The 22,475-nt window shown below is 36.5% G+C and overlaps 3 protein-coding genes across 3 annotated transcripts in view; 2 read left to right on the top strand and 1 right to left on the bottom strand.

Annotated features, from left to right (window-relative positions):
* The window catches only part of crybg1a (crystallin beta-gamma domain containing 1a), a 48,641-nt gene extending 45,059 nt beyond the window's left edge, over positions 1–3,582 (top strand). The window contains exon 22 of the mRNA XM_067455454.1: positions 1,520–3,582. Within this exon, the coding sequence (XP_067311555.1) occupies positions 1,520–1,608 (89 nt within the window). The 3' untranslated portion in view covers positions 1,609–3,582. The remainder of the gene's footprint in view (positions 1–1,519) is intronic.
* Positions 3,583–3,789: 207 nt separating this feature from the next.
* On the bottom strand, positions 3,790–15,202 carry rtn4ip1 (reticulon 4 interacting protein 1). The gene is made up of 9 exons (XM_067455453.1): positions 14,783–15,202; positions 13,509–13,660; positions 11,987–12,055; positions 11,732–11,856; positions 10,631–10,679; positions 9,962–10,098; positions 9,690–9,873; positions 6,673–6,765; positions 3,790–3,975 (listed from the first exon to the last, which is right to left on the bottom strand). The coding sequence occupies exons 1-9, from the start codon at positions 15,012–15,014 to the stop codon at positions 3,853–3,855; spliced, it is 1,164 nt and encodes a 387-aa protein (XP_067311554.1). The 5' UTR covers positions 15,015–15,202; the 3' UTR covers positions 3,790–3,852.
* A 43-nt stretch (positions 15,203–15,245) lies between these two features.
* Positions 15,246–22,475, top strand: qrsl1 (glutaminyl-tRNA amidotransferase subunit QRSL1). The gene is made up of 11 exons (XM_067454585.1): positions 15,246–15,349; positions 15,645–15,804; positions 15,880–15,978; positions 16,551–16,647; positions 17,044–17,205; positions 17,628–17,803; positions 17,885–17,997; positions 18,631–18,823; positions 18,985–19,102; positions 21,428–21,633; positions 21,953–22,475. Exons 1-11 carry the CDS (start codon positions 15,287–15,289, stop codon positions 22,168–22,170), a joined length of 1,605 nt encoding a protein of 534 aa, XP_067310686.1. The 5' UTR covers positions 15,246–15,286; the 3' UTR covers positions 22,171–22,475.

The raw sequence follows: 22,475 nt of genomic DNA, 5'->3' as shown, positions 1-22,475 counted from the left end.
AGAAACTTTCTGTAAATTAGAGAAATATTAAGGATGGCCCTAAGTTTATGTAGTGATTACATTTGTAGTGATTACATTTAGGGATTTATCAGTTTTAATGCTCTGATAAAACTGCTCACTCGCACACTAGGCTCCGCTTTCCGATTCAATGCGCTCTTGCTCATAGATTTTGTATAGAATCAGGATGTTTGTATGAGTCGGGGATGAAGTACGACATGTCTACCATCTAGTGGAGGGGAGGTCGAATGAAATTTGACACCCTATCTGACAAAATCGGCTGTTTTATTCAGTGCCGCATCTTGTCGAGTAAACTCGACCATGAGGGTTAAAATACAAACACACACACACACACACACACACACACACACACACACACACACACACACACACACACACACTCAGTGAATTGTGGGGACATTCCATAGGCGTAATGGTTTTTATACTGTACAAACCGTATTTTCTATCCCGCTACACTGCCCCTGCCCCTAAACCTACCCATCACAGAAAACATTCTGCATTTTTACTCTCTTAAAAAAACTCATCCTGTATGATTTATAAGCCTTTTAAAAAGTGGGGACATTGGCCAATGGCCTCATATTTCACCCTCTCCTTGTAATACCTATATCATACCCATGTCAATATACACTTTGTGTCCTCATATTTCACAAAAACATGCCCACACACACACAGTGTTTATATATATATATATATTTCATTCCAACCTTGGTATTTTTATCCTTATGCAGCCACAATTAATTAGAGAAGTCATTAATCATAATTTTTTTGGAGCCCTGGTGCTAAAAAATATTTCAAAGGGGACAATTTGTAAAAATTGATCAGGGACATCAGGCAAGAAGTAAGATGAGGGTAAATAATTTATTTGGACTGGGACTGTAAACTCTGATGAAAGATCAGTGCTGTATGGCTTCTTTTGTCTGTCTGAATTCAGAATGAGGCTTGTTTGTGGTTCAAATTACTGTGTAACCCGAGCACCACCATGACATCAGTCAGCTCTGCAGAAGCTGTCATTTGTTGTCATCTAGTGGTCAATTAATGTGTTACACCTTGTCAGTGTTGAATTTGCACTGAAATGGCCATGGCAAAATTGTTGTACCAAACTCGTATCGAACCATGACCCCAAAACCACTTCTGTGTACTGTTACACCCAAATTGTGTGTGTGTGTGTGTGTGTGTATATAATACACACACACATATATAATGTAATTGATTGCTGTAATAGCAAAGCTAAATTGTGTCACATGATCCTTAAGAAATTATTCTAATATGCCGATTTGGTACATAAGAAACATTTTTTTATTATCAATGGTATAGTTTTGCTGCCTTATATTTTTTGGAAATATTTCTGTAATACATTTTTTATCAGGGTTTTTTAATTAATAGAAAGTTCAAAGAACAGCATTTATTTTAAATAAAGTTCAAATCTTTTTTTAAATCTTTTTTTTTTTTTTTTTTAATAAAAAAAGAGGTATTTGACTGTGTTAATCTATTCTTCATCCAGGTGGGCAACAGTATGATAAACACCAGGTGATTCTCAACACCTTTGATGAGCAGAAAACCAACCAGAGATGGACAGTGGAAATCCTTTAGTGCTTGAGTCACAACAGAGACCAATTCTGATGTTCATCAGAAATCCTAAAAGATCTGGGGTTGTTCGACGTCTTCAAGATGATGTGAATCTAAACCACAAAAAAGTCTCTGACAAATCTCTCTCACTTATGGATTGTTAACCCAAGATGAGAACATGTGGGAGACCAAATCTCTTGAAATCGTCCATCTAGATTACAGTCTCTAAATAAGTGATGTGTGGTCATTGTGTGGAAATAAGTGGACAAGGACATTAAAGAGACCTGCCACAGTTTTACTGGGTGCGTCTCAATCAACGCCCCAGTTCAGTAGTCAGGACACAGACCTGGGAGTCGGACATTTTAAGGCCTGAATCAATCACAAAATCCTTCCAGTGCACTGAAACGTTCGCTCCCTAGAAATTCCCACAATGCAGTGAAAATCAGAGAGCGTCGATGCTCACTATGTTCCCTTAACGGAAGTCCTGAAGCATGAAACATAAATCATGTTTGCCTGCTCGCTTCACATAATGATACGAGATACATGTATTTTTAAAATACAAACCATTATTTAATTATATTTCAGCAGTTCTGCTGTGCAATGAGGACGTTGTCATGCCATTGGAAAGTCTAGTGTCCCAATGTGCATGAGCCGGTCCTTCCCAGTGCCCGAAATTGTGTACACGACCTAGAAAGCTGATTGATACGCACCCACTGTCTTCTGTGCTCTAGTACTGTTTTGTTGTTGTCCTCCATCGACCCAGCAGCACAAAGAACTGTCCTGCTTGCAATGCAATGATATTACCAAAGGGGGCGCACTAGCATAAGCTTTGTATTTAGCTGCACTTTAGGTAACCTTGTATATTTTTTGTATTAGCAAAGAATCAAGGTTTGGCTGGTTAGTTTGACCCAGTTTACCCCTTGCTTTATGGGGCAAAAAGCATCTTCCTCCAAGTCACGAGTAGCTGTGTATTCTGACTAAATTATTTTTGTAAGAATTGCATAAATCAGATATTTTACTATTTGTGATTTTGTTTTTCTAGTGCCTTATTTTTGAGGGTTCTTAAAAGCTTTAAATATGCTATTTTTGCCTTGTCTGAAGAAACATCTTACCTTCTTCATCACAACTCAGGATGGTCGCTAGTAAAGGGCTTTTGGATGTTCTTGTGCTATCAGCCAATCAGCAGTCAGGACATAATTTTCTTGTGGCTACATATAAATAACATTTATTGGGTAAAAACAACCTGGCTGCAGAACAAATCTCTCGCGAGTAAAAAAAGAAGCACATTTTGAATGACACTTTCAAGGGCTCCTGCACCAGATGAGCAACTGCTGTTGAGATGATTGAGAATACAAACTGGATAGTTTTCTCCTGGTATTACAGACTACACTGAATGTAAGGCAGTATTTATATGCCTTTCAACCTTCTGAAAACTAAATGTGGAAAATGTTTATACTGTTTTACAGTTGCTCTACAAAGTGTTTAACATGACAGACTATTCTGCTAAATCAATAAACAAATTTGTACATATTAGAACATTATTTAAAGGAACAGTTCACCCAATTTTTTAAAATTCTGTTCTCATTTACTGACCCTCAAGTTGTTTGAAACCCGTATGAATTTCTTTGCTCTGCTGAACACAGAGATATTTCGAACAATGGAACTATGGAAGTCAGTGCGGGGTCCATTAACTGTTTAGTTTTCCATATTCTTCAAAATATCATCTTTTTTGTTCTGCAGAAGAAAGACATTAATACAGCTTTGGAAAAACCTGAAAGTCAGTAAACAATGACAATTTAAATTTTTGGGTGAATTATCCCTTTAATATCTTCTATTCGTTCTGATCTGGCATCAGTTCTGTTTACAAACTCGTATCTATCTGCTGTTCTGCCCTCAGAGTATTTTCTATCTTTTCTTTTATAAAGATTTGTTGTTAGTTGTTTTTGTGTGTGTTTGTATATTTTCTCTCTCTCTCTCTCTCTCTCTCTCTCTCTCTCTCTCTCTATATATATATATATATATATATATATATATATATACATCTATAGATATATATATATAGATATATAATGTTAAGTCATCTGTTTTAGTGTTTTTATATGTTTGTGATTTCCAAAATTGACATTTAGAATAAAACCTTTTGTATTGTGTGTTTGGCTTTTTGGTTTGCCTGCTAATTTCCCATTGCAAAATAAAGACACCAGCTACTAGATAAATGTTTTTAATTCAACAGACATTAAAAAAGTGCCAGATTTTTGGTTCCCATAGTTAATCTTTCTGGTCGTCAGTGACAGAAACCACAGTCTTGCCGCGAGCATGACCCTGCTCTACTTTCTGAAAGGCTTGAGGGACTTGAGCAAATGAGAACACTTCCTCCACCACAGGACGGACCTACAACAAAAAAATTAAAAATTTAAAGGACATAGGTGCAACTTTAAGACATGTCCACAGGTTCACTGAAAATGCATAAAAAATCCACTAAATATACCTACTGAAAATCAACTTTTAAAATGTGCTTGTACTGCATTAGTTGATGCTAGTGTACAAGTGGGTGTTGTATTTTATCTGTGGGTGCGATGTGGTGTAGCGGTTCTGCTTTGACCCAATTAAGAACCAAATTCTTGTTGTCACCATCATGCCCTTGAGCACGATTTACTCCAGGGAATTTCTCTGGAAAGTTTATGACACCTTGGAAAAAAAATAATGATCTGCTAAATTCTTCTGTATTTTTATTACATTTATAATCTCAACTCATTATCCAAAGTTGACTGATTAATCCAAATTTAAATAAGAATGAAAAATGTTATCATCGTATTATAATGAACTTTAAAGAAGAATTTCTTTTCTCAACAAAAACTGACCGCAATCTTAAAGTTGAGAGCGAACACAAACCTGGTTACCAAACAAAAAGGGCATGCAGGCACAACAGTACAATGCTTTAAAGGAAACAGAAGATAAGATGCATTTCCTGTCAGTTGCTCTGTATCACAGTTTTTTTACTTAGATGTTAAAAGTTCCTTTTGCTTACATATAAAGAAAAAAGCTCACATAAATGCTGCTTAACATTAAAGTTATAAAGGATGTATTAAAATATTAGTAACTTTAATAATGTTATTTTGGTTTCTTCTGTAATGTCTGATATTAAATTCATACATCCCACAGCTCTACTCTTTCAATGACGTGTCTGTCTTGTGTACATGTCTGGTACAGTGTTTGCTATATCTGACGTCAATCATAAGGTTAGAGGCCCTGTTGGACATTCTCGCCATGGAACAACAGAGTTGTCAAAACACGAGCGTATAAATGACGGTCTCATTTATGTGATCAAACAAACAGCACAAGACTTAAGAGTCACGGATAAGTCACATATGTATTGCTGGTAAAGATAAGATGTGATTCTATTTTGACGTGGGATCATGTTTCGTCCTGCTAAAAGTTTAAATCTGTAGGAGAAAGTAGATGCTATTTATTTTATTTATGTGTTTAGGTGAGTTGCTTTTAATCGCCATCAGTGTGAATAAAGACCCACAACTGAGAATTATTTATACAAGCTGACAAGTCACAGAACTAACTGAAGAGACGGGATGGAAAAAACGTAGGTGGTTGACTTGCTGCCCAATAAAGCGATGACTTTGCAGGCAGTGTGAATGTGGGCATGAAGATAATTCACGTGGCAGCGTAAGGATTTAATTAACTATATAGAGAGAGCTTTGGTGATAAAGCAAATATTTAAATATAGCTGTAAGCTGCAATTATATTGCCTGGTCTTACCAGACTCTGAAAAACTGATAAGCCAGACTTACATCAAGATGTTTGGTCTGTAAACTCACCATAGACAGGGCTCAAACCGAGGGGCGGGATAAACGGTGGTCTTTCAAACTCCCTCTGCACACGATAGGATAGCGCTACAACCAACCAGAGCAACGTGAAGCAGAGCTAGTTGACAGATTAAAAGTTCGCCGTATTCGGTCTGCAAAACTCCGAACACATCTTCCCTTCTTAAGAATGACTTCAATGCCGTTCTTTGTTCTTTTCTCAGAGAAAAGCTAACTCCAAGTGTTCCAGAGTCGCCGTCAAAGCTGTTCGCCGTTCGCCAGCTTCTGTGTTTACTAGAAGCACGCAAGAGCAACTCTGCCGTCATTATGTTAAGCCCGCCCACCGACTCTATACCCGATGTGATTGGCCTGACCAAAGTTTGGTTTTTACAGCTCAGACGTGTATTGAGAGTTGCTAAACGATACTCACGGCACATTAGATTTGATGCTGCTAGGGTGCGTCTAGATTTCTAGGCTAAGACTCATTCATTTCATTTGTACATAGAGTTTGGCCACCCTCTATTGACAAGCATTTACTTCCGCGGAGGCGGGTACTCTGTTGAAGTTTAAAACTATTGGATCTGCCATAACCAATAGCTAACGTTGGATTGTGACGTAGTCATGCGCCCTTCGCCTGTTTCACACATGGAAATCCGTCAAAATAAATGTGCAGGCCGCCTCAGTGATAAAACCATAGGATAAAACCTAAAACTCGTGCATTCGGATTGTGATTTATTCACGCCACCGTGGAGGGGAGAGCTTTGTGATCGGGAACGCACCGCTCACTTGGTCTGTAACATGATTTCATGCTGTAAATAACATGTCATGAGCTTGGTATGATAATAAATGCTGCTATAAATAATGTACCAATTCAAATGTTTACGTGCTTTTATTTTAATTTGTTTGAGCGGTGATGAAATATATTGCTCTTGTAAATATCCAACATCGCTGGGAGCATAAGACCAACTGCAACATTGTGCAAAACATATGATTTTATCTGAAAAATCATAAATAGTGGAAAAAGTGGAGAGTTGGCCAACCACAACTGTCAGATGCCATCTTTATTTTTTAGCTCAACTGTCACAGAATGGAAAGTATAGGATAGTGGGATATCAAAGACAGCAAAGGATACAGGTCTCAGATGATGGTCTCTCAGAAAGTAGAGAGGATGTGACATGATCATTGGACTCGAACGTATGGCACTGAGGAGGCAGCATTTTCTAGGCAGCTAGAATCTCACACACATCAAATACATTAAGTCTGATGTACCTACCTTTCCAGAATCAACCATTTCGCTAATCTCGTCCAGCGTAGAGCCACTTGGAGCAAAGAAACCCCAGCGATAGTGCACTCCTTTCCTGAGGTGCTGAGAAAGAGAGAGAGAAAAAGTACTGAACAATCTTCGACGTACATATCTCTGACTTGACAAACTAATTAAACTGTGTCGGGTAATCAAGTATAGGTTCCCGGCCCTTCTTCACTTTCATTTCCTCCATTCTTCCTTCAGTATTTTTATTTTCATACATTGAATCATTTGTTCTGTTCCTATGCCACAGGACAGGGTGGTGAGAGCGGGTTTTTGTGTCTGGTATGTCCCATGAGAGCAACTGATATACATGATATACATTTTCAGGATTAAAAAAAAGAAATGCTGTAAAATTAATATGAAATATTTTGGATTTTGCACCAATTCTAGGTCATTCTTCGAATAAGTAAATTTGTGACACTGATCATGTGACTCTTTGTAGAGACGGGTCAGATGCTCTTGCTTCCACTGAGAACACGATCAACAGGTTTGTTAAAAACTTATGATAATAAATTGTTTTGGTTGGGTTTAATGCCAACTGTGGGTGTATTTCCTGCTGAAACTGTGAATTTCCTGAGACATGAACCGCTGCAAGTAGTGTTTTGACAAACCACAATTAAAAAAAAGAAGATGAAAATCTATACACTACATTGCAGCATTCAAAAGCAGAAGTATCTCTTTTTTTAAAGTACACTTTTATTCAGCAAAGATGCATTCAATTGTTAAAAAACAAGACGTGTAATGTTATAAAAGCTTTCTATTTCAATTCATATGTACTATAGCCTACTTTACATCTAAGGAAAAATAGGTTTGCCCTTTTAGCACCATTTTAAACTTTTCATGGGTAAAATTACATTAGCTTGCATTCATTAACATTCACTTGTGTGTGCTTATATAAATATCATTAGAAATATTAGAATGTACGTTATTAACGTGTTAAAAATCTAATGTTTGATCATGTCTAAATATGTATTCAAATGCAAAACTTAAAAATGATCTGCAATACTTTAAGCAACTAGACTAGATACATGTATATTTATTAAAGAGCCAATCAGACACCTAGTGGGTAATGGCATTACAAATGAAAAGTATTGTTTTTCCAGCCACAGAATGACTTAAATTTGCCTATTTGCATTGGAATTCTCTATTTTAACCTTAATTACAACACTAATTGTAATATAAATAATACAATTATTGAAAGAAAAAAGATTTAAGTGGTCATTAATGGACAATAATTATTGCACAGATAGTATTTAGTACCAAAAGATATCCTCAAAATATTCAATAAATATTATAAAACTAAAATATAGAACATTTATTTAATTGAAAAATAGTTAAGGTGTATGGTCACATTTGACCACCATTGAGTCTGAGTGTAAACCAGTTAGTAAGAATACCTGAGGGCTAAATACAACAACAACAAAAAAAAACACTATCTCCATCACTCTCTGTAATAAAATGATACTGTAAATGTGGTTGACATAATAATCAATGCACACTATGCTGTACTGTTGTATTGTATTACCAAATGTATTGACAGAGCTGGTTTGTTTAGAACTATTGCAAGCCCAAATAGTTTTTCAACGGCTCTGTCTTTAACTGTTATGCCACATTAAGTTGTTATTAAGTAGTTATTGTTTGAATTTCATACTCAGGGTATATACAGCAATCCTTAAGTTAAATTTAATACTTTTTAATACCTTTTTTACTACCTTCAGAATATTTTTTAAAACCATCACAACACTGAATTGCAAGTGTTAATCAGCCACCTTTCTATTATTTACACAGATTATGACATATATAACATACAAAAAAGAATAGATTTAGAATCGACACCTGGAGGAAATCTGTTATAAGTTATCATTCAGACACAATTAATAATTGGTAATTCAGCAATTAAATTATTTAGTGTTTTTATTTCCAACAACAAAACCTGAGCCAAATATTACATTTCTATAACTGTGATAAGTTGTTGAATTTAACAAAATACTAAAAACTAGTGCTGTCAATCAATTAAAAAAAAAAAACTTTAACTAGATTAATCACACATTTTGTCTGTGATTAATTGCAATAAAAAAGAAATGTTTTTTGTACGTTTTTACTATTTTTTTTAAAATAATTTCAGTTAATCAAATTAATGTAGAAACAACATAGACAGTATATTTTAAATACTTGTTTAAATGGCATCTTTTTATGAATGAAAGCCAGTAACCTATTACTGATATTAATACAGCTACTGATTTTTATTTTATTAATTTTTTTTACATTTATTATTCGGCTTCAAAAATATAACAGTTTTTAATTTAAGCAAACTTAAAACAAGGCATGAATTTCAATAAGAATAAGACACCTAATAGTCTGAAAAAAATAATACCTCTGAGACGACATTTAACACTTTTAATGGCCTTAAATTTGACAATTTGGATTTATCACTTTTTAATACTTTTTAAAACCCTGCGGACACCCTGATATTAAAACTTAAAAGATGTAAAAGCTTAGACTTTGTTTCATATCAAAAGCAGGTTTGGCCATTTGGCATGAGATTTACTTGGGCAGAGTGAGAGAGTGAGACAGACCCTGAAAGCCTGTTTCTCGCGCCAAATGCGTGAGAGTTGGCAACCCTGATTTGCGGTCGAATGGAATTCACCTTATGTGTGTGTGTGTGTTTGTGTGTGTGTGTGTGTGTGTGTGTGTGTGTGTGTGTGTGTGTGTGTGTGTGTGTGTGTGTGTGTGTGTGTGTGTGTGTGTGTGTGTGTGTGTGTGTGTGTGTGTGTGTGTGTGTGTGTGAGAGAGAGAGAGAGATGCGCGTGAGTGACAGAGACATAGGGAGAGCAGGGAAAGGAAATGCAGTTGAACGAATACGCTTGGTGTTTTAAATATCGTAAAAATTAAAAAAGTATAATGAAATACAATATGTGGCAGCCAGTGTTGATTCTGTGGCGCACCACCACAAATGATTCTATGTGAGGGAAACACTGCCCTACCTTCAGCACTTTGCATCCTATGGTGACTCCAGACTGCATCATTCCGTCTGCTAGGCCCAGTTGGTCTGTGTTATGCAGGAAAGGTGTTACGAGAGTAACATATTTAGCACCATTCCAGGGTTTCAGAAAATCTAGTGCCCACTTTTCAGATTCACCACCAATATTATCTAAAATCAAATCAAACCTGAAAGAGAGAAAGAGACAAAATAAATAAACTTCTATAAGAAGTTCCATCCAAAAACGAACACTGACTGGTTGCCCAAAAAACTAACTTTTCTAAAGTACATAGTTGCTTTTCAACCGGTCCAGAAGTGTAGTCCACGACATCATCAGCACCCAGATCTCTAACCAGCCGCTCGGCCTTCTGGGAACATGTTACAGTCACATGGGCGCCCCAGGCCTTTATCATCTGTAGAAAAGTAAAAACCTTAATCAAAATGTCAGTTATATAGCACTGTTACACACAGATAATAACGTGTTTACTACACATTAAAGCTGCAGTGTGTGAATTTTAGTGGCATCTAGCGGTAAGGTTGTGAATTGCAATCACCCAAAGCTCACGCCTCGCTTTCAAAGCATATAGAGAAGCTACGGGGGCTGACACAGGACAAAAATGTAGTCGTCGGAGAGAGCAGAGAGTGACTAGCGCTCTGTAGAGCAGTTTTTCCATTTAAGGATACAATACAATGACACCGCAAAATGGCGACTTGACTGTAAGAGGACTCGCAGTGTATGGTTTATTATATAAGGTCTTAATACACCGCTGATAACAGTTATGTATGTACTATTGCATTAATGTCAATTGTATTGTGTTTTTGTTATATTGCATTATTGTCAATTGTATTGTCAGTTTATTGTACACACTGCACCTTTAAGTAATTTCTAATCTGATTTCAACATTTTTGTTAAATGATTATGCCAAAAAATATCAGCATTATCACCTGTATAGCAAAGGTTCCCACTCCTCCTGATCCTCCCAGGATAAGAACGCTGCATGAGGAAAGGCTAGATCTGTTACAGTCAGTCTTAAACAACTGTACATCTATTATGATTCATCTAAGCCTCCAAAATAAGATTATAAGTAAGAATCATATAAAATCACCTATGTTGAGTTCAAGTGTTACTGAGATAACTGTCTCTCAAGCAAAGCAGAACTTTCTGCATATAATCTTTGACTGACTGTATTTAAATAAGAATAATCTGCTAAATAATGTAACACATCTGTAAATACATGCATCAGTCTGGTAATTCATGTCATTTTGTAATTATTTTGGGATGCCTAATCAAATGTTCTGCTAATTCTGTTAATGCTATGAGGACATCAACAGAATAAATCAGCAAGTTAGAGGCTGGAGAAAGCAGAAAGGAACAACAATTATTTTTAGTTTAATTAAAGGAGTCATGATAAATATATATATATGATGATATATATATATATATATATATATATATATATATATATATATATATATATATATATATATATATTTATCATGACTCCTTTAATTAAACTAAAAATAATTGTTGTTCCTTTCTGCTTTCTCCAGCCTCTAACTTGCTGATTTTTTTTTTTTTTTTTTTTTTTTTTTATGTTTCCACTTATAATGACTTTTAGTTTAGTTTAGTTTATTTATTTATTTAACAGGGACCATACACAACCCAAATGTTGTGCCAGAGTTAGCTAAAATTGCTAATTTGCATCTGCGGTCCTTTTAGAAATTATTTTATGCTGCTCTTCATTTTAAACTTTTTTAAGCATGTGAAATAAATATACAGTGCTTTGCCCCTTCCAAGATTTTTCTCTTTTCATTATTCTTCTGGTGTAAGAATAGTATCAATGCTGCTGTAAAAAGTACAGAAACAAGACTTATATATATATACTCATCTTTTTATATCAAGGAAATATCAAAAATGTTATTCTATGTGAGATGACCCTATTAACTGGATGAAATGAAGACCTGCTACTCCTACTCAACTCAACACAAGCAACACACAGTGTGGTACTATCACTGAAAGATTAACCTGAACAAACAAGTACTTGCCGTTTCTTAGCACCGTTGTCTTTGTTCAGGCCACCGGTGTTGACGATAGCAGACCAAGCCGTTGCAGCCACATACGGGATGGATGCTGCTTCAACATGCTTGAGTGATTTGGGCTTATGGGACACCTTAATCGCAGAGAAAAATAATAAACTTCTCTACGCAGGAGTAATGTAATTATGCACAACAGTTGTTCTCTACATATGTGAATGAATGCTTTTATCCGTTTATGCAACAAAACGTGAATCTGAATATTACCTCATTGGCACTAAGCACTACAAACTCTGCCAGGCCTCCCTGCTTCCAAGGAGGGACAGCGGCCCACACCTAACAGAAAAAAAACACTTCTTAAACCCAGTGCACACACTGGCCAAACTGATTACATTAGGGTAATTATTGGACATTGCATATTAGGGGTGTAACGTCACTTATTCATCCCGAACCATCATGGTATGGATTTTACATTTCGGTACATACAGTCTGACGAAGAATACAATCAGTCACAGGCAATCAAGGTCATACTCCAATCCAGAAGGGGCCACATGCGGTAATGCAACCCTGTTTGCTAACCACCATAACACCATAAAAGAGTAGAAGAAGAGGGAATCTATGCACCAACTCAAACCTACAAATGGAACGCAAGAGCTTTCAAGTAGCCTGTACGCTGAGTTCTGATTAATGTGCTGCACACTTCAAAGAAAGGAAATCGGGACGGCAGAAAGCGGCATCCTGTTTGTTTTCTTTATTTCACAAAAGCACAATGTTTTTTTTCCATTGTGAGTGTAGTGTAGAAAAATAAAAATAGACTATCTGTATGACCACAATTTATGCCATACAAATGATGAAGTATTTTAAGTTTCACAATAAATAGTTTGAGCTGATGCAAGCTGGTTAGAGGCAGTGTGATGCTTTGGGAAATGTTCTGGGAAACCTTGGGTCCTGCCATCCACGTGGATGTTACTTTGACATATACCACCAGTATTGTTGCAGACCATATACACCCTTTTTATGGAAATGGTATTTCCTGAGCCCCTTTCACACTGCACGTCGGACCCGCAATATTCCCGGAACATTGCTGGGTCGCCTTCTGTGTGAAAGCAACCACGTCCCGGCATTGATTACCGAATTGAACCCGGGTCGGGGACCTAGTAACATTGCGGGATTCGACCCAGGACGAGCGCTGTGTGAACAAAAGCCAAAACTAATGCCGCAACGTATAGTTATCGTGCGACTCCTATAGCTTGTTTTTTTCAATAATACAACCCTGCAGTGCCAGAAGAGCTAGTCGGTGTTTTAAACGCAGAGTGTTCGTATACAAAAGAAACTAAAATTAAACAAGCAGAAATGTGTGCAAACTGGACACAAGTCGAGACCACGGAGCTCCTTACTATCCGCGCTGAAGCTGAGTCCGCTCGCCATTATACGTCACACCAGGATGTCACGTGTCAACTCGACCCGGGACCGTTACGGGTTGTGTGTGAAAGCGCACATATTACGGTATTTCGCTGGCAGTGTGAATGGACCAAATCTAGCGGCCCGGGAACAAATGCCGGGTCACATTATCCGTGTATTTGCCGGAATTGCAGTGTGAAAGGGGCTCTGGTGGCTGTGAACTCTTTCAGCAGGATAATGCACCTTTGGCACAAAGCAAAAATGGTTCAGGAATGGTTTGAGTAGCACAACAACGAGTTTGAGGTGTTGACTTGGCCTCCATAATATTATGCCTTTTCAGTGTTTACACAGTTATGATATTAGAAATAATAATAACGGAATAGAGCACCTGATCTCCTGGTTTAAAGTAGTTCACATCCAGCCCACATTCCATGATCTCTCCAGATACATCACGCCCCAGGATTAGAGGAAACTCACTGCCTGCCTGGTTTATGTTCAGTGGGTCACGTTTCATGGCCATAGTAGCTGCTCCATAACCACCTACAGGAAACATGAAAGCAAAACTTTATTAGGTACATTAAAAAATCTTACCAGAAATGTTTTAATCTATTTACTGAAAATGTTCAAATGAAATGCATGTTTTTCATTTATGGTATCAAAGACCAAACATGGCCAGTCAAAACATGCCTTGTGGCTTGTGACTCATCCTTTAACAATAACAAAGTTCTTACCTGACTTTGCATATAGGCACATGGTGTAAATGTGAGTATTAATTCACTGGGCACTTGGGCAGTTATGTAAAAGACACTGATATAGATCAGTTGTAAAGATAGTTAATGTTTGAACAATAACTATACCTTCTAAAATCTGTACACATGCCCTAAAAACACGTCATCTTACTGTTTTGAATATAATGTACATCTACATTTTTTACCATTTATAAAGTATAAGCAAGCTTTCAGGAATATTATCATATGGACAACTGCATGCATATTAATTTGACATAATAAGCTTTTTTTTAATAAAACATTATTGTTTTATTTTATATAAACATTATATAAACATAACATTTATTGTGAAATTCTGTAACCAGTGGTTGATTGTGAATTTTTTTTATTTGATTTTAAAATTCTGTAACCAGTGTTCATGTTGACTAAAACTAAATATTTTAGAAAATGTTTTGTTATTTGAAATAAAATAAAATATAAAGTCTAGATGAATAATAATAAAAAAATGTCTTGCAACTAGCTAATATATATATATATATATATATATAATACAAATGGCAAAAGCACATAGTTACTAAAAGCTAACATTTAAAATAAATAAATACATTATTCAAAATATCAAGAAAAATATAGAATACTAATTAATTCTAAAATAACACTAGCTGTAGCATATGATATTTAGCAAGCACCACTAATGACAGCTCATAAATTACAACTGTGCATTGTCGTGCAATCAATCAAAGTTGTGAATTGCCTAGTCATTATGACTAGGCAATTCACAATTGTGATTGATGACATGGTTCCAAAATTTTCTTCATGAAATAGGGTCGTATGTCCCTCACTTTCGTCATATGAAAGTGCCAAACTTCTCTGAACCACGCGAGGAAGCCTACAATCATTATAAACACCATGGACTGCTGTGACCATCACATACCCCTCATACTGATGTCGATGGGGTTAATACCAGCAGCGTGCACCTTCACGATCACTTCATTAGGATAGTGGATGATGGGAACCGCCGCGTTCTTGGTGAACCGCAACACCTCGTTTTTCCCGTATTTGTCGATGACCCATGCGGGCATCACAGTCCTGCGGGAGGCTGAGAAACTGAAGCTCCTATACTGACCTCTCAGCGAGCACACCAACCAACGTCTACACATGAGCATGATGGATCAATCATACAAATATTCCAGAGTTCTCCTCCTTAGGAATTCTCTGACAGCCTCATAAGCCCTTCATCGATTAGAAATAAAAACCTATACCTGATCGATAACACACTCTCAAGTTCAGCGAAACCGCATCTCTTCATGCAAAGTCAAAACAATCCGGTGAACTTTCACACATGACGCACTGAACCAATCACAATCCACAGCGCTTTTCATTTGACCAATCAGAGAGCAGAAATGATGGAACGTCAGCGAGGTCAACAGAAAGTGTCATGTCAGCCTCCAGTACGGCTTTTCGTCCTGTAACAGCGATGCTCGGCCTGTCCATTAAAGAGGTCTGTCCTTAGTTCAACTTAAGATTAATTTATTCCTCTTACATTCAACCAAGAATTAAACATTTGAAGTATTAACCGCGCTGTTTTTGTTGGCACTGTGTTATGTAATTTTACAACTCAAAACTCCTTTAAAATTAGCCACTAAAACAAAGACGTCTTTTTTTTACAGCTGTCATTTTGTAATGACATTTTAAATTTTTGCCTAATGTCCAGATACATGGCATTTATATAACTACCTACTAAAATGCCAAAACACTCTAAATGTCTTAGAAAGCCTAATTCCTGCTTAATACAGGTGTCCCAGGCACTGAGGGATGGAAAAGTGTCTGCCACAGAGCTCTGCAGGAAATGCATCAACCAAATAAAAAGGACACGTTATCTGAATGCTTATATCACCATAACTGAGGAGACGGCCATGGAACAAGCACAAAGAGCAGACAACAGGTTCCGCACAGGTGTGTATGCATCACATAAAATGTAATTCATGACTGAATAATAATTTTAATGTGCTCTATGTATTTTCTTGTCAGGTAACCCTCTTGGTCCTCTGGACGGCATTCCCTTTTCTGTGAAAGACAACTTCTGCACGGAGAACATCGAGACCACCTGTGCTTCAAACATGCTTAAAGGTCAGCCCAAAAAAGTTAAAGGGGTGATGAATTGAGAAATCAACTTTCCCTTGAGCTTTTGATGTATAAATGGTCATGGTAAGATAAGAATATCCTGTAAGTTTCAGAGTTGATAACTTCCTTGTTAGTAAAAGTAAAGCTTTTATAGACACCAGGCCCAGAAAAAGGCCACCGACTCATGGAGCTGTTTGGATCGCTCTAGCCAGCAGCTATAAACATGCCAAAGAAGATAGCAAGATATTGCGCTACTCCGGGTTGTGGAAGAACACAGTCGCTGCATAAGCTTCCTTCAGATCCAAATATTAGGAATGTGTGGTTGAACTTTATTTTTAATGAAGTTCCAGCTCACATGGGGCAGACATACCTTAAATAGCATTAAAACCAGTGTAGAAAATAGCCTATTACTTAAGTTATGATGTTTTTGAATATAAAAAACACACAAATGTCATTAGTTGACCTCAAACAACAGTATAAAAAAGCCAGTTCATGACACCTTTAACAAAGATTGAAGCTTAGAAACCTTTACTGTGTCACAGATGATTTGTTTACATTTAGTCTGTTTGGATTTGTAGGTTATGTTCCTCCATTCAATGCTACAGTTGTGCAGAAGCTGCTGGATCAAGGAGCAGTTCTTGTTGGAAAAAATAATTTAGATGAGTTTGCAATGGGGTAAGATCTCTTTATTAATGCTTTTATTCAGAAAGGATACTGTACATAGTTGATCAAAGTAAATTCCTTTATAATGGTTTAAAAAAAATCTGAAGTTTCTATTTATCCAAGAATCTTGAAAAAAAATTATCATTGTTTTACACAAAAAATATTAAACAGCACAGCTGTTTTCAACATTGGTAGTAAGAAAATCTTCCTGAGCTCCAGATTAACATAAGAATGTTTTCTGAAGGAAAATGTTACACTAAAGACTGGAGTAATGATGCTGAAAATTCACCTTTGACATCACAGGAATAAATTACATAAATAAAAAAATAAAAAAGATTTGTTTACTGCTGTATCCATTTCGATTTGTTTCTACAAGTCTGAGCATTTCCTCTGACTCTCTCACTTAAGAGCTGGCAGTACAGATGGAGTATTCGGTCCAGTTCGTAACCCATGGAGCTATGCAACCCAATATCGTGAGCATAGCAGAGAAGATCCAGATTCTGATTGGGTAATCGCAGGAGGGAGTTCAGGAGGTAGTGCAGCGGCAGTGGCTTCTTTCAGCAGCTTCCTGTGAGTAAAACTATTCATATGATTCTGCAAGCTTAAGCATTCACCAGTCAAAAAATACACCTGGACTTTCGCTTCAGTACAAGCATGTTCATAAAGCTCAATACATATTTGAGCAGGTTTTCTCAGGTTAAAGCAGAGGAACGGTTCTTTGTATATCTGAAACGATATATTATACTACTTAATATTTTAGCATGACTTCCACAGCAGATGTAGGCATAACTCTTTTGATTTTTTTCTGACCCTTAGTAGGTGACTAATTTAACAAAATGTATTTATTTAGCAGTTTAGTACTCTGCATTTAGTTAATTAGGTAAGAGATGAGTTATGTATGTACAAAAAACATTTTATTACATGAGGCTGCATATACAATGTGTAGACATATATCTGATCTGTTCTATGTGGGTTTTTTTTCTTTCTTTTAGAGCCTTGGGATCTGATACAGGAGGCTCTACACGAAACCCTGGATCTCTCTGTGGGGTTGTGGCTCTGAAACCCACTTATGGCCTACTCTCTCGTCACGGGCTCATCCCTCTGGTCAACTCAATGGACGTGCCGGGAATCATGACCAGGAGTGTCCATGATGCTGCCAGTGTTTTGAGTAGGAGAGCTTTCGTTCATTCACCTATGAGAGTCACTGATTTAAATTTATACTTTGTTTTATGATGGTTTTGTTTTTCAGGGATTCTGCAGGGCCAAGATGAGAGAGACTCAACTACTGTCCAGGGACCCAGCACCCCACTTAGCCTTTCTGAGCACTTTGACATTAGAGACATATGTGTTGGCATACCGAAGGTAAAGTTGCCTTCAGACCATCCACTGACAGTAGCTCGGTGTGGTTAAAAGGATGGTTCACCCCAAAGTGAAAATGATTTACTTGCATTTATTTACTCACCGTCAAGCTATCCTAGGTGTATATGACATTATTAATATAACACAATATAACACAATCGTAGTTATATTAAAATGTGTCCTGTCTAATCCAATTATTAGAATGGAAGGGGGGGGGGGGGGGCTGGCATATTATTTAATTATATGTTCTATAAAGTTAACCTATTTATTATGTAACTGTGATGTGAGAAAAATACTTAATTTGCATAGTAAATTGATGAAATTAAAACATTAAATATATATCATGATAGTAAATTTAATTTATGCTGCTTTAAATTAAAACATCATTATGTCCAGGCAGGATTACTGTAAAACAGTAATGAAATGGACTTTACTGGATTGTTTTTTTCTTATTGCAGTAATGAAAATATAGGGCAAAATATGTTTAACTGTCATAATACTGTAACAATGCAAAAAAAAAGAAAGGTTCTTCCTTTTCTTGTTTTCAGATTTTTGGGGTTATATATGGAAGATAAATTTGATTGTAAAAATTAGCTATGTTGGTATGATGCTCTAATTTAGATTTTATGATGTTAGGAATATCACGCTCCAGGCATGTCTAAGGACACTTTGGCCCAGTGGAGTCGAGTTGCAGCCATGTTTGAGCAGGGAGGGGCACGGGTACGAGAAGTATCTCTTCCACACACGCAACACTCCATCGTCTGTTACCATGTCCTATGTTGCTGTGAGGTTGCATCAAACATGGCACGTTTCGATGGACTTGAATACGGTATTTAAAGCCTAAACATTTCCAAAACCATCACATAATAATTAGATCTACATGATGGACTTAAAATCTAGGTGTTATTTGTAAAGCTACAATTACAAAATTAAATCTCCAGGTGAGTTTTTAAAAAAGTATTTTCAAAAATGGTCTCCTTTTCTCCTCAGGTCATCGCAGTGCGGTTGACTGCTCCACAGATGCCATGTACGCCACCACACGACATGAAGGCTTCAATAATGTGGTCCGCAGAAGAATCCTCTCAGGGAACTACTTCCTACTGAAATCGTGAGGCCTCAAAAACAGAACCACAATTGTCTCAGATCCGTTTAACATTGACATTTTTTTTCATAGCCAGTCTCACATATACTCTATCTAAAGATGTCAAATCTTGATAAACTGTGTTTGCAAGTAAGTGCTACTTGCTCACGTGCTTCCCTTCTACTACTGCGTCAATACTAACATATTATAGTTAGACAGATGTTTAAAAGTTTGCGGTCAGTAAGATCATTAATAATTTTATTTAGCAACTGATCAAAAATGACAGTAAAGACATTAACATTGTTACAAAAGATTTCCATTTAAAATTATTCTATTTATAAAAGTCCTAAAATGAAAAAGTATCATGTTTCAGGGCTGTTTCTAGCCATTCTGATGCCCTAGGCAAAATCCTTATTGGTGCCCCCGGTCAAATTTTAAAAAGCAACAATGGTATTACTGGTATTAATTAATAAATACATATTCAACTATATTTGTTCATATTACATATTGTTTATATTACATTGTGGGGACCAATAAGGATAGTAAAACCTGAGATCACCTACACTGTGGGGACCATGTTAGCCGTCCCCACTTTTCAAAAGGCTTATAAATCATACAGGATGAGTTTTTTTAGAAGGTAAAATTGCAGATTGTTTCCTGTGATGGGTAGGCTTAGGGGCAGGGGCAGTGTAGGGGGATAGGATGTGCAGTTTGTATGGTATAAAAACCATTGCGTCTATGGAGACTCCCCACAAAGATAGTGAACAAGACGTGTGTGTGTGTGTGTGTGTGTGTGTGTGTGTGTGTGTGTGTGTGTGTGTTTTGTGACATATCAGGACACAAATGTGTATAATGACATGGGTATGACATGGGTATTACCGGTACAAGGAGAGGGTGACTTATGAGGATTATGACTATGCGTGTGTGTGTGCAATCCCTAGTTGCTAAGAAACTATTCTCAGACATTACATAATTATTACGTGACGTAATAAGAATAAATACTAATTCAGTGCAATTTTGTTATTCATTGATGCTTGAACTTTCCCTTTAAATAACGTGACAAAACACACTGATTCTTTAAACAATGCATTGGCACAAAAAACATTTTGGACGTGGCATGCAAGTAAGAGAAGAAAGCTTTATAGAGTCAAAATATAGCCGAACTGCAAACGAACTTCATCATGAAATGCTGACATGAGTGTGCAGTTATAATTCACCTCTAACAGAAATGCTATCTGCCCAATTTTACAGCGTGATTTTTCAACTGCCAGAAATATTGCCCTAACAAAACACAGATTTACAGTTTTTTTATTATTATTGGCCTTTAGTTTGAAATTAGCTTTATTGTATGGTTTAAAAGCATTAGCTTGCCAAAGCATTGACCGATGCAAACTTTTTTTTGACAGTACTCTGATCCAGTGGCATATAGGAATTGTCATATTGACAGTTCTCTGATCCAATAGTGTATTAATTTTCAACATTGATGATAATTAGAAGAAATTCTTAATTTCTTTAGCACCATTGAATATTCCTGAAGGATCATGTGACACTGAAGATAATATATTAAAACTGAGAACAGCTATTTTAAATTGTAAAATTATTTCACAGTATTAGTGTTTTTTACAGATCCCTTAAAGGGACATGGTGATGAAAAAGCTACGAGATGGAAGGAAAAAGTCAATGCTCACGCAAAATGTTTGTGTTCCCCCAAGAAAATTTGCATTCGCTTGCAAGTTTTGAATTCTTTGGGAGCAGACACAGTTTTTCAGGGGAAATAAAGACTTGTGAGCGGACGCAAAGTTTCTCGGGGAAATGCAAAACTAGTTTTTACTGGATTTTGATCAAATAAATGCAGTCTTGGTGAGCATAAGATACTTTTTTTCAAAACATTAAAAAATCTTACAGATGCCAAACTATTAGACAGTAGTGTACTTTAATTCTTAATTTTAGTTTTAAAATGAAATGAATTCTTCCTGCAAAATTTGTTCTTATTAATGCACGCCCTGCATTTTTTGTTAAGAAACTGTATGCCAAAAAAAGATGTGTCAATAACTTGTACAGAGATTTTCAATATGCAGAACATTGTAGGGTGGCACTGTATACTAATAAAAAAAATCTAAATAGCTCTTCCAACATTTTACCATGGTACAATATCTTCGATTTGTAAAAAAAAAAAAAAAAAAAAAAAAATTGATAAAAAGTATTGATAAAATTGAATAAAAAAAATTGATATCAATTGAACTCTACTGTACTGCAGTGTGTTTTAATGCAGCTTTGCCATGGTTTGCTCTAATAGAGTGCTTACATATATCAGTGTTTCAAATATTCATATATCACTCCTTGTCTTCTCAGGAACTATGAGCGTTACTTTTTGAAGGCTCAACAAATGCGCCGTCTTATCACTGAAGATTTTAAAAACGTGTTCCACTCTGGCATAGACGTTCTCCTCACGCCCACAACGCTGAGTGATGCGACCCGCTACTCTGACTTCATGCAAGAAGACAACCAAACACGCAGTGCTCAGGACGATATCTTTACCCAGCCTGTCAACATGGCAGGTATGCACAGGATGTGGATATATCATCTCCGCATCTGGCTTTATACAGATGTGTTTTGTTTGTGTATCACCTGTTTTGAGGTCAATCAGGGAGTTTTGCGTTATCACAACAATCATGGAGGGCGTGTGAACTCCAGCTAAATGACCTCTGAAGTACAGCAGGGTTGTCTCCTGAAGCAGTATAAACAATTTTTTAATGGATCAACAAACCAACAAAACAAGTCCATCCATCATTTTTTTTATGTTTATCTAAGCCAAAATAAGTCTTATACAAAAAATATGTATCCTTATTAATATGTATTTACTTATTTTTTTGACAGGTTTGCCTGCTGTGACCGTGCCAACAGCCCTCTCATGCCGAGGTCTTCCTATTGGCCTGCAGCTGATTGGTCAGACACTACAGGACTGGAAGTTGTTGACAGTAGCCCACTGGATGGAGCAACAACTCAACTTTCCATTGATCCGTTTTCATAAAGACTCGAATGAGAGCAAGCTGGTCCGATCAGTCAGAGAAAGGACACACACAGTAGGATTATAACCAACACACAAAAGACTGAACAGGTTGAGTTCAGAGGAAATGAAAACTGATGGTTAAATTTATCATCAAGATGCATGAAGTGAGAATGTAAGTGAGTGCAAATGCTATAACCGCACACTGGATCTATATGAGTCTATTTTGGACTGTGGGCTGCATCTTTCATTCACCTTTGATTCTCAAAATGAGGTTTATTCTGCAGCATTGGTATACGTGGAGCCACTGAATTAAATTCACTACTGCTAAAAGAAATAAGAAATGTATTAAAAAAAAATAAAAGAAATAAAAAATGCAACTATGTCAAGAAA

This window comes from Pseudorasbora parva, chromosome 10 (genome assembly GCF_024679245.1).
Source record: "Pseudorasbora parva isolate DD20220531a chromosome 10, ASM2467924v1, whole genome shotgun sequence".
Lineage (NCBI taxonomy): Eukaryota > Metazoa > Chordata > Actinopteri > Cypriniformes > Gobionidae > Pseudorasbora > Pseudorasbora parva.
This window is presented reverse-complemented; position numbering and strand designations above follow the sequence as displayed.

What these genes read in the sequence shown, in the direction of transcription:
- qrsl1 (XM_067454585.1), top strand. Translation starts at nt 15,287, where the DNA reads ATGTCAGCCTCCAGTACGGCTTTTCGTCCTGTAACAGCGATGCTCGGC. An exon ending in TCGGCCTGTCCATTAAAGAG is followed by an intron (nt 15,350 to 15,644) that starts GTCTGTCCTTAG and finishes TGCTTAATACAG; the next exon opens with GTGTCCCAGGCACTGAGGGA. An exon ending in TTAGATGAGTTTGCAATGGG is followed by an intron (nt 16,648 to 17,043) that starts GTAAGATCTCTT and finishes CTCTCACTTAAG; the next exon opens with AGCTGGCAGTACAGATGGAG.
- rtn4ip1 (XM_067455453.1), bottom strand. Translation starts at nt 15,014, where the DNA reads ATGCTCATGTGTAGACGTTGGTTGGTGTGCTCGCTGAGAGGTCAGTAT. An exon ending in CAACTATGTACTTTAGAAAA is followed by an intron (nt 9,874 to 9,961) that starts GTTAGTTTTTTG and finishes TCTCTCTTTCAG; the next exon opens with GTTTGATTTGATTTTAGATA. An exon ending in AAATGGTTGATTCTGGAAAG is followed by an intron (nt 3,976 to 6,672) that starts GTAGGTACATCA and finishes TTTTTGTTGTAG; the next exon opens with GTCCGTCCTGTGGTGGAGGA.